Here is a 13158-nt window from a genome sequence, read left to right on the forward strand (position 1 = left end):
AGCATGTGTGACATTTCATTGATCCCAATCAGAATAGTTTAAAAATCAACAACAAGAATCGTAGAACCTTGGGGATGGAAAATTCTTCAGTTGCCAAGAGAAACTGAGGACAACAATGACTATCGGCCATTCCACACCTCTGCCAATGTGCTAATTTTATAAAGAGGGCATTTTCAAAAGATTACCAGCTTTCTGGGGGCTACAAAATTTGAAGAGTAACATCCGCATGACAATAACTGAAATAAGATAGGAATTTGCAGCGTGAATGCAGCATTTAATACGAAGAGATAAACAAGAATATTAATAACTTTTCTCTAGATAAAACAACATAGGAATAACCATATTAATTAAAATGTGTGAGCTTGTCTGAAAAGAAATTGCAGTTCTTTCTTTTTATAAAACAAATATTGTAGTTTTATCTTTTTTAAAACAAAAAATCTGATACAAAAAAATATATATATATATTAGCAGAAGCCAGAAAGCCATGCACTGGTTAAATGCTTACTGGGCTTGCTCAAATTCTGGATTTTATATAGCTGGGCTTGTTGATTTTTTTTATGCAAAGCACTTGAGCAAGACTTCAGACAAAATGTTCATTGCAAGTCTAGTTTCAATGACTACTAAATCAAATAACAACTTTTGAACTAACCAAATTCCCTCTTTTAAGTTTAAGATAGACTTCATGGAGTATGTAAATTTTCTTACATTTTTGGTAAAGTTAGAATTTGGGTTAATTAAATCATACCAAAAATTCCTACAGAAACTGTTGAATATAAACAATCAAGACAACAAGCCACTTTTCGATAAAAACATGGATACATCGGGACAAACTTAGTACTGATGACTTACAGGTTTGATGAATCGTAGCTCATGGCTAGTGAGATAAATGCAGTTTTTTGCGGATCGGCAACTGTTTTTATATATCTGTACATTCCTACATGAACCATATGACACTTATTGCAGCTTATTGAAAACAAAATTGATTAGTTATAAAAAATAACTATCATTTTTGCATGCAGGATCATTCAAAGAGCATTCATAATATTATATTCGTTTTCTTTACTTATATTTTGACATTATTCACAGATTAATGGGTGAGCAAGTTTAAATACAGCATATGACATAAAAAGTATAATAATATATCACCATTAAGGTATATCAAGTATATAAATGAAGAAAATTGTGACCGATTTCAGCAAAAACGTTTATTGTGATATATCTATTATTAAACTTGGCAGCCCAAATACAAGGTCTACTGGTGGCACCAAAATTTACATATAATGCAATCATAGGGTCTATTGACTGAATTTTACTTCTAGAATTTCATATTTATGTATTCTTGTGAAACGAGCCAATCTGGTTTTTAAATTCAGATTTTTCCTCGTGAGTTTATGGAGTTTATCTTTATTTACATCAATAAAACAGGAGTTTTAAGCCTGTAATTCAATAACTTTATACACACTTTCAGCATAATTTATGGATTTCTCATATTGGAAATTTATTGCCTAATGGCATTTTCTCTTATCGCAGTCACCCGTAAAATGCCACGATTTCTTTAAAAGACATATATGGTGTCAGTCAACAAAGACAAATTATGTTGATAGAGCACTTGAAATTTACAAATCTCTACTGAATTCCATAAAATATTGAATGGAGAATTGAGACACTCAAATCTGACTTGGCAGAAAACTTAAAATCCTCAACAGCAAATTTGGGATTACTTAATGTAACTTAGCGTAAAACAATTACTTTCTTTTCATTGTTAACTCATAAACTGTAGAAAAAGAATAATATTTCCATCAAATCCCATTTAAGGGGATTTTGGTTAAAAACTCGCATTACTTTATCAATTTTAATATGAAAATATGCAATATAAAACTATGATGTATTTATTGATAATCACATTTATATCTTATCAGTCTTAATTTTTTAAAAAGAAAATAACAGTCAGCCCCAGAAAAACAGTGTTTTATATTCTTATTTGATATTTAAATGACACAAAAGAAATAGAACAAACCTTTCTACATTCAAATTAAAAACACAATACCTTACAATTGCATCCAAAGATTAAATTTAATTTACACTTGTTAATAATGACAATGTACAAATACTTACTATTTATTCACTGAACAATGCGATGTTTAGCGACAATGAAAAGAGTAGTCTGTCTCACAAATGCAGATGTTCACAACAATATGACAAAACAAGCATTTAAAAATGACAAATATGCAATAGAGAAAGATAAAATTAAACAATACAAAATATAAAACAAAACATCTTACATTTCAACGCAAAGCCAGAGCACAAATCTTGTGAATCAAATTTCTGATTGCCGATGTTCCTGATTTTGAATATTTTTTTCAGGAGACAACTTGCTGACAGGCTGGTATCAACAATCAGTTGATAATATTCGAGTCCTATCACCTTGGCATAAAAGAATTGTCTTAAGTACAGAGCATTTACATAAGATGACAATCAAAAGAGGTTTGCGTAGTTTTATCTTTTCCGAAAATCCAAATACAGCCAAACCAGGGTATCGGATCAAATTTCACGTTTTATTTACACTTGTTTGCAGGCCATAAAACAATAAGTAATACCTTTATGTATTTCGCGTCCTTGTGCCATCTGTTAAGGCTTTATAAGATTTCGGCCTAAAACAATTCAGTTTAGTGATAGGTTGAGTCCATAAGTTACTTTCAAACCCCAAATAAAATTACATATTGCTGACCCTTCCAAAGTGGTCACACCCTAGACCCCTAGTTTAATACATTCTATATGTTGTGTGTTGTTTGTAGATGTTTGTGTTGTTGTTCTGTGTTTCTGTTTTCGATCCTGTGCCATCAAATGGGGTTTATGTTTAAACTTTCGGCTACTGTAGTTTTTTATATAAATATTGTTTTCTGGACTGTAAAAATATGGTCACTCGGTAAGTAATTTTTTGTTAGCATTGCGCTGCAAACAGTACCTTGGAATTATACAAGTTATTCCCATTAAAGGTCATATTTTTATTACTATTTGGTTTATAGACTGCAAGTCCCTTTGGATCCCTTAAGGTCACCAAATATTTTTGTCCTTTTTTCAAAAACAATCTTTGGGTCGCCGCCGGGTAACCCAAAACAAACCTATTTTCTTTTCAGGCCTTACAATAAAATACCATTATAGTGTCACTCTTTGATATTTTTTCTCAAACACAATTTTTGTTAACCTTTGAGCCATGCAATAAAAGATTTTGTAGCCAAATATTCCTGCAGAGACAAAATCTGATTTTTATCAACTCAATAAATATCATTTTTCAAGTAAATTTTAAAGTTTGTTGAATTCTTTCCTTTCGTTTGAATGAAATTCTTCATGTTTTATGGTAAGATAACAAAGTATCAGATATCCCTGAGCATCAAGTTGCATTCAAAACTAGACAACTATTTGAGCATCATAAACATTTCATTGTCATGTGGAATCCAAACTTCAATTGAAAATACAGGATGACCCTGACAAATACTTAACTGTTTACTTTTTTACAGAAAGAAACAATGGAAGTATGCAACCACACAGACAAGCCAACCACAAAATCAACATTCCTAAAAGAAAAAATTCAATGCTAAAACATGCACAGTAAAAGGAAATAGACTGCAGTAGTAATTTTTTGCTAAGTGCTAAATTTTTGGGGGGATTTCTATCACCACCAGTGCCTTTCAAATTCGGGTTTTTCACTGACTGTGAAAATACAAAATCATGGCAAAAATAGCAAATAAACATGTTTTGACTTTTTTATGCATGCAAATATTTCAAAGAGCTAGAAAGTTTAAACCATGCCCAAAGATATTCCATTTGACTTTTAAAGCTGCACTCTCACGGATTGAACGTTTTGACAACTTTCTTTTTTTGTCTTGGAACGAGCCAATTTTTGCGAAAATCCATGGAAATCAGTTAAATAAGACAAAAAATTAGATCACATATTTTTATTTTAAGTTCAAAAATTGATGTTTTATGCATTTTTCTTAAGCCGTTAGTAACGGTTTAAGCCATAAAACATCAACTTTCGAACAGAAATATGAAAATTTACGATCTGATTTTTTGTCAGCAATCTTATATCATTGGTTTGCAGATATTTATTTTTTATGCAATAACCTGAATCCGAAGTGCTTTACCATTGTATGCAAAAATCTAGAGATGGGAAATATTCACCGCTCTGAGCTTACTTAACATTGCATACGATTTGGTTGTAGAGTGCTCAGTAACAAACAACTTTAGGAATGATCCCCAGGAATCCATGCATGATGCTCAAAACTTGTCATACAATCACCTGCTTGTATGAAGAAACACAACAATAACATAAACTACTTACAAACAACAGCTGTCCCCCGGAATCTTCATTCAGTTTTTCCATCTCCAGCTTTAGATCGACTAGTTTTTTGTGGAGGCTGATTACCCCAGAATCCAGCCCCTCTCCCTCACTCCATCCCATCCCCATCCAGCTACCAGTGTCCAGGGGCACTGAAATTCAACCATATGTATGATAAAAATATTTATAAAGACAACAGCATGTAGATGCCAGGAATGGGCTATTTTTCTAAGCTGATAAAAGGGGAGTAATTCAAAAATATTTAAGCAAGTGTGTCGGTTTGTGGACATCCATTGTTAACATGTGTACCAAATATCACTCGAAATTAATATCTTGAAAGGTTGCTGAGGTAACAAAAAATGTTGATAAATGACAATTACATCAACACTAATATTTTAGCAGTAAAAGTTCTTGAGCAGTAGTAGAGTTAATAATTCATTTCTTTCTTTAAACCTGTCACCGCAATAAGACCTTAAATGAAACATGATTGAATTCTAACATAAGTGCTTTGCATCAAAATCTTGAACATAAGCCGTGGTAAATAAAACCCAGAATTTATACAACCCTGGAAAGCCTTTTACTATTGATGGGCTAATAAGCTTGGGATTATTTTGGCCACATATAAACATTTTTTTTTTTTAAAAGAAGTTTATTCAAGAATTTATTCTTAATGATCTAGCTTTTCATACACAAAAAAGTTTTTTTTCCCTTAATTATTACCATTTAACGCCATGAATATTGGATCGTAGTCACTCCCTGATTTATCCGTCCCTGAGCTGGACCAGCGTTCCAAGAAACCCTCCGCGAAATGGTACAGCTCCTGCATAAACATATATGATATGTTTACAGTTTGTCAATCATATTTTTTTATTTGAAGTTAACAAGTTCTTTTAAAGACTTTGCATTCATTCATTTTCAATAGAAAAAGCATAACAAAACCAGCATATGTTTAGCAGATGGCAATGCTCATCCTTAATTGTCTGATAATTAAAGGGCATATTACTCATCCAGAATTTTAGGCAAAGTGATAGAATTAACATTTGACGGGATTAGTTTCATACGTGCATGCCATCATTGTGAACATGTTTATCAAGTTTCATATCAATATTGTGAATGTTCACAAAGTATTGGCCCCAGGATTTTAATTAGTGGATGACATCAACACCTAGTGAATAACAAATGTTTGTTGCTCTTTAAAAACCAGATAACCTTAAAGTAATCCACATTAGGGATTAAAAAGTTGTCTAAATTTATAATGGATCAACGAAAATAACCAATCATGCTTTTTGGATAGTTTTTATAAGTTTATACAAATGTTTAAAATAAGTGAACTTAACAATGAATGAACATAAATGCAAATTCTCAATGAATATATATATTTATTTATTTTTTTCCTTTTGAAGTAATCAATTATCTACAACCTCAATGGTAAAAGCTCATTTATCAGCAATACTCTATCCACGTTTTATTACTAACCTTTAATACTGGTATATCTCTGTGGGAGTTGTTGTTGTTGAGAACACTGGGATCAGGGGAGATAAATATAGAGTGTCCTGTGAGGCGGAGTTGTCCCGTGTCGGGATTAAACGGGTTGAAGACAAACGGGAAATGCACTTCTGGCTCCTCTGATTCTGATAACGTGCTGCGTTTTCGTTGATCTGAAACATAAAATATAACTTTCTTTCAAACATTTAGGTTTCATTATTCACAACTTCATGAGAAGTACCCGACACCTCAGGCGCAGTGATTACGAACAATCTTAAGTCTGGGTTCAAACTCAAAACTCCAAATTGCAAATCATCTCTTCATTGGAAACTTTCCTTCTAACAAAGCATTGATCATGATTTTTGCTATATTATATATTTCAATTTGAATGTTCTACTAATATTTACATTTATTAATCAACTATTACGTATTTGACAAGATACAGAGGCAATTGCTGTACCAATACCAGACAATTGAAGACAATATATGCCAGAACTCGCTCAATATCTACCAAACTCGGCCAATATCAACAAAACTCGCCTAATATGAGTTTCCTCCGTTTTGATTGGCTACAAAACTCGCCTAATATAGGATTTAAGAAATGGGCCATTTTCATTGGCTGTCGAAACTCGACTAATTTGAAAAATATGCTGGAAATTATTTTTAAAGGTAGCCATTTTGTTTTCCGTTTTACGACTGTTTGAAAAGTTTGTGCTTCGTATAACTCTATTTGGTATACTTGAACCTAGTAAATACTTGAACCAAGTTGTATGGTTGGATATTACAGTTGTATTTAACCAGTTGGTGGATTTTACGACTATTATGATTTTGTACACCAACAAAAGGGACGCCAAAGGTAAAACATTTGATGTTTTAGCAAACGATTTACGAAATTAAGACGAAACGACATGCTTCCTTACAATGTACAGTGCTTTATTCACAAGTATGGGCAATGTCACTTTAAGGATGCATGTCACAATCAGCAAAGTCAAGTCTAGAAAGCAGACTGACACCATGAATGGATAAGGGCTGAATACGGCTTCAATGTGAACTAAAGGTAAGTTATAAGAATGTTTTTAACCGAGTTGGTAATAGTTAATTAATAAAATACTTATTAATTAGGTGATTTCATATTGGCCCAGGCAAATACAGCTAACCTGGGACAAATAACTAGGCCAATATGAAATCACCTAATTAATAACATTATAATATATTTGGAAAAGAAATGGAATAAAGATGATTTTTAGTTCCTTCATAACAATGCTTTTCTGAGTCTAAGTCTTGAGACTGTTTGTAATCATGGTCCCATAATCATGGTAATCATTGGCAAAAGATCTAAATTTAATAAATGCTAAAAAAAACCTTAATGAAGTAAATCATTTACAAAATAAATGTTGAATTTCGAGTTTATATATTTATTTTATTAGATTTCTTGCTGTGTTTTTTATTTCAATTTTTTTTTCTTTTCATTTTTTTTCTCAATCAAGAGCATTGATCAAATCATCTTTCAATCATATCTTGAAAACTAAAAAGAAACTTTCTAAAGCATAGTACAATACAACAACCCAGTCTGTACCTCTCCGTAGTTCATACAGCTGATGGAAGGGGTCAGGGTCCTTGGTAGCATGTGTGTGCGGAATGGCAAGACACCGTCGTACCTCGTCCTGCTCCAACTTGGACAGCCGAGCGTCCTCCTTAAGCGAGCCCTGCTCTCCAAGAATGGCCTTCACTGTCGCTTGACGCGCTACCTCATGTTCCTTTTTTAACCTGTGGTAAATGCAGGTGTCACAGGTTATTATCATGAATCGTCTAAGAGCTACATTCTATTTAAACCTGAAGATTATAACAGTAGCGTTTTGGCCTTCCTATGGGCTACCTCATTTTCTTTTCTTTTACCTGAAATAATTAACATTTAAAAAAGCTCTTCACTTATATTAAAAACAATACTCACTGTCACAGATTGTTTTTCAAAAGTCAAGAGAATGGTGCATCAGATGTTAGATGCAGAAGTTCCATGATCATAATTATACTACATACAATATGATACTATGTGTGATATTATAATCTTGCAATCCCAGGGAGGTAACTCAAATATTTAATCTGAGCTTCTTGAATATTCCCAAAACTGCATTTCCCGCATCAATCCCTTAAACCTATATAAAATAAACATGAATATGCCCCTGTTACATCCCCTCTAACAACAAAATCAGTTCTGTATCTGGAGCCTGGATCCTTTTGCTCAAAATGATTGCCAGGTCTTGAATGTCTTATAACTCTTAAATGAAATATAGACATAAAGGGGCACAATATTCGTTTACACCTGATAGATGAATTAAAATACATACATTCCTTTTGCAATTATCAAGCGTTAACTTATATCGTGCACCTTTAAATATACAGCATTTGCAGATTTCATACCTGAAGATAATAGCCTCGACTTTGTCTATGTTGTTTTGTTCCCTATCCTTGTAAAGAATAAACTCTTCCTCCGGGATAGTCGCCCCACCACTTGTCTTCAAGCACTCAAACTGAAAGATGTAATGATAAATATATCTCCTAACCTAGCTGTGAATTGCCACATGTTATTCTGCAAAAAAAATCTGTAGTATTAATTATGTCCAAAGATAATAGTTGTGTACATGTTCATTGTTGACAGATAAAATTGTTCAACATTCACTTTAGAAATGCTTACCGGTATATTAGATAAACATTGGTCATGGAAATGTAAATTACACATGTTTAGGTGTGTTTCTTTTGTTTATGGCTGTATATTATAACTTCCGTAAAAAAAGTAAGCCATGCTTTACTCTTCAGTAACTGGCATGGGAATAAATTACAACCCTCTTCACTTAATTATACCATACAGTAATTATTGGACATTGCCCTTGACAAGTAGGCGGAGCTTAACCGTTCAGTTACTGCAAGCAAGAACCATGCAGTGACACACAAAACTCTTTGAAAAGTTGCAACTGAAAGCAGGAATTCCTGTTGAGGTGATACTAATTCACCATATCTTCGGTGTAAAATGGCATCCCGCTCATAGTTTGTTCAACTGATTCACGAGTATGTTTTAGGTAATTTGTTTGTTTACAGTAGTTTTTGGTATTTAAAACTAATAGTAATGTACAATAGACACATAATAAATTAAACAAGCCAGCCAGCGGACCCACCAGTTCCTTGTGTAGAGCGAACCTTCTCTTCAGTAGGTCAAGCCGTTGTGTCTCATTGTCTATCTGTTTCTTTCTCTTGTCCTGAAAAATAAAAAAGGTTCTCTCTATCACTGTGATATCATGAAAATTACAATTGCATTAACATCTTATCTTTCCTCAAAAATAGAAGAGCATATTCAAGCTTACTTGGAAAATCACAATAAAATTTCCATTCTCGTAGCTTGAGAATAACAGTTGCATTTTCACACTTAATCTACAAATTATAGCTGCATTCTCAACACTTATCCTAAGAATTACAGCTGACTTTTCTCACTTACTCTACAAATTATACCTGCATTCTCAACACTTATCCTAAGAATTACAGTTGCATTTTCTCACTTAATCTACAAATTATAGCTGTATTCTCAACACTTATCCTAAGAATTACAGTTGCATTTTCTCACTTAATCTACAAATTATAGCTGCATTCTCAACACTTATCCTAAGAATTACAGTTGCATTTTCTCACTTAATCTACAAATTATAGCTGTATTCTCACACTTGACCTACGCATTACAGCTGCATTTTTACACTTACTATAAAAATTACAGCTGCATTTCCACACTTAAACTAAAGATCAAAACTGAATTTTCACACAACCTAAATATTTAAGCTGTATTCATTTCCACTCTCCACCTGAAATTTATACTCACTCCAAAATTAAATGTAACAACGTAATTTTCACACTTTTATCAAAAAAATAATTAAATCACATTTTCATGACCAAAACTGGAAAAAAATCACATTTGCATCAAGCATACTTACATAAGTGATACATTAGACCAATTCTTTGAAAATAAAAAAATGCCTTTTACTTGAATAGTAGTCCAGATTTATCGTATAAAAAATGTTCCTCAGATTTCTCTTTAAATGCCTTTGTTGTTGGATAAAATGTTTGATAAAAAGACAATTTTTGAATTATTAAAAGGAAAAGGTTAATTGATCTATCTAACAATCAATAGGTAAGCTAATCCATGAAATCTTTTCCCTTAAGACGAACATCAATTCACTGATAAATTAAACAGCATGAGACTGCGATTATCGGTACAAGATGCTAAAAAAGGCATCCAGTCTTAAACAGATTTGTTGGGATTACAATTTTATTACAAAATGTCAATAAAAGCTTATGATGCTAACACCAACCTCTCCATTAAAGTCCATGAAACAGACTTGAAAGGCCACAATTCACAACTTTTTTGTTTGGCCATAACCATTCCACATTTTGAGGGGTGGGAGGTAGGTATTTTGGATTTTCTTTTAATGTTTCTTAATTCCGTAAAGAAAAATGGAGAAAAAGATATGACCATCCGAGACACTTAAAAAATATTTTGGGGTTTATGGGTATTAATGTGAGTTGTTTTGGTAAGACAAACAATTCTTTTATATATTGCAGCCTGATATGACAATTACTTCAAGAAAATGCAACATAATACATGAAATATAAAAAATGAAAAAGTTTGTAAGTTTCGCAACATAAAAACCATAGGGAACCATTAGAAGATGCAAACACTACTCTTGCATACAGAAGAGAAAACAGGAGACTAAAAACAAAATAAAATCTTTAAAAAGCCAATATTTTAGAGGATAAATTTGAGCTCAACAATGTACAAAATCAGAATCATTCACACACCAGATATGACTCTGATTCGTCATCAAATATACCAACATAAATCATGCACGCACCAGATATGACAATAACTTGCCAATGTTTCTTCATCATATATACCTATATATAACCATTAACACCATATATGACAATAACTGGACTCTTGTTTTGTCATCAAATATACAAACTCAAAATCACTTACATTATGTATACAAAATTGTAAAATTCTCACGCTTATAATCTTTCAGATGAAAACCTCATATATTTAAAATCCCCATCTACCGGCACATATATTCCATTCACCTGTACAGCCAAACTCAAGGCCATTAAACCATTTTCCATCCATCAACATGTAGTAAACTTATGGGGACAATACTGAAAGTGCCACTTGGCATTAAGAAGCACTTGAAATCAGCTAAATACATCAAATAAAGTCTCAATGAATATGATTGTCAGTGATTTACCGCTTTTAGTTACTTTATTCAGGTTTTTCAAGAGGCCATTGATGATAATGGAGAGTAACCCCCATGGAGGACAGACTTCATGTGAGGCCATAACAAATATGGTCAGGTGAGGGCTCTGGCATTTAAATCTACACCAATTTCATTTTAGCTCAATTGTGACAACAGCTATCAGCTGAGATGGGTTACAGATAACCATTTTGGCGATGAGATTGGGGAAGGGGCACTTTTGGTCCCCAATGGGTTAAAAGGGAGTGAAGTACAATACGGCAGAAGCAAAACTGGCATCTAAGAAACCTCCTGCCTCCAAATTTGAAGTATTGAGTGTCAATACGAACAACAAATAAAGCAACAACCAAAATCAGCCAGCTACTATATGTTAATGAGCTTAAAAATGTCCAAGAAGTCATTACATCTGTGGGTCTGTGGAAAAATCAGGGGCCAAGAGAAAAAAACGCTGGAAGATCTTGAATCCAAGACTCACATGATAAGATGCAATCACCCGCCCCAATATCACAAAAACACTTAATCAAATCTCAATCTCAGTCTTAACTCATTTCATCACATAGCATCAAACTTATTAATATCACATATGTTTTTACACCTTTTAAAAACGCATTTTATTATAGAATACGTTGATTAATGCCTTTGTTCAAAATTCCAAAGGAAACATATTCTATTGCCAAATATGTATTTGAGTACAAGTCATTGTTTTTTAACAAGTACTCCAGGAATTTTTCCTCTTTAATTAGTTTTCTTTGAAATATTGACAAAACCTTTTTACCAACACATTCTATGAGAAAATATGTTTTCAGAAAGTGAAAAAACATGCACGATTTTTAATAATATTTAAAATGCTTTAAGGTCGTAAATTGAGATTGAGATTTGCTCGAGTATTTTTGTTATATTGGGGCCTGAACTACTAGACCATCATACCAACTCACCATAAGTCAAAATGTCTTCCATTAAATATCATAAACAGTTTCACGAATTAGGGGATTTATTTATGTCGGACAGACTATACCACATAGATTTCGATTTTGTTCACAAAATTATGACTATTTAAACCTTTGGCATGTCAGAATAGACTTTAGTCTAAGATCATCAAGGAATGACTTGAGTTATATTTCCATACCTTTGCTGTCATCAACTCATGCTTCTTCGTGTTATATTCTTCAACCCTGAAATAAAACAAACACAATTCAAGGGCGGATAATATAGATTGATGCGCATAAGAAACATACTAGTTTTAATGCATTATTATGTTAACTCATTTGATTTTACTTACTTTACTTGATTTGTACTTAAATCACAGACCAGTGAGATACCTTAATTATGAAAAAGACTTACAATTGGGAACTGACTAAAAATGATTTTTTAATACTGGCCCTGACGATGAAATCTTTAGGAGTGTCAAATTAGCCGGCTTCAGATAATTTAGACAAATATGCAAAATAACTCATAGATGAAGATAATATTTTGATAAAATTATCTTGACCATAGAAGCTATGTGATTTGACCCCTCAGAAGTCTGTCAAAATGGCTCCAAAAGATTGACACCCAACAGACAACCTGCATGGTCTCTCAGCAACATATCGCTGTAACTCAAACTTATTTATCAGTCATTCTTAAGGTCTTTAAACATGATTACATCTTTTGAAAGGAAATGAAAATGTTATTTTTAGGACAATCAGCTATTGAAAGGCAATCATAAATTCACACAAATTGACAATGGCAATTTAGACAAATCTTAACAATGCTAGTTAGACACAAAATTGGACATTTAAGGCCAGTATAAATCAATTGCTAGATTTTTTTTTTAAATGTGGACAGGGTGACATTTTAAGTATGCATTTTATTATTTGACAGCTTTACCATTGTTGATTGAATATGTGTTCATGCTCTTTCTTATTGCATAAGGGATCATTAAATGTGTTTCTAGACGAACAACGAACATGATCGTAACAATTTGTCTATCTTACATGTGAATTCTACTATCGACACCATAGGTATGAATAAACGCTGTTCCCAGACAGTACCTGACTGATGTGCAAACAC

General features: G+C 32.7%; 1 protein-coding gene across 2 annotated transcripts in view; it reads right to left on the bottom strand.

Annotated features, from left to right (window-relative positions):
• LOC128215553 (uncharacterized) overlaps positions 1–13158 on the bottom strand; it is an 84872-nt gene that overhangs the window by 41556 nt on the left and 30158 nt on the right. For both annotated transcript variants that reach the window (XM_052922238.1, XM_052922239.1), the window contains exons 7-13: positions 12236–12281; positions 8995–9075; positions 8243–8352; positions 7401–7591; positions 5816–5997; positions 5060–5159; positions 4343–4491 (exon numbers count right to left, since the gene is read on the bottom strand). In XM_052922238.1, the coding sequence (XP_052778198.1) occupies positions 4343–4491; positions 5060–5159; positions 5816–5997; positions 7401–7591; positions 8243–8352; positions 8995–9075; positions 12236–12281 (859 nt within the window). The remainder of the gene's footprint in view (positions 1–4342; positions 4492–5059; positions 5160–5815; positions 5998–7400; positions 7592–8242; positions 8353–8994; positions 9076–12235; positions 12282–13158) is intronic.

Source organism: Mya arenaria, chromosome 13 (genome assembly GCF_026914265.1).
Source record: "Mya arenaria isolate MELC-2E11 chromosome 13, ASM2691426v1".
Lineage (NCBI taxonomy): Eukaryota > Metazoa > Mollusca > Bivalvia > Myida > Myidae > Mya > Mya arenaria.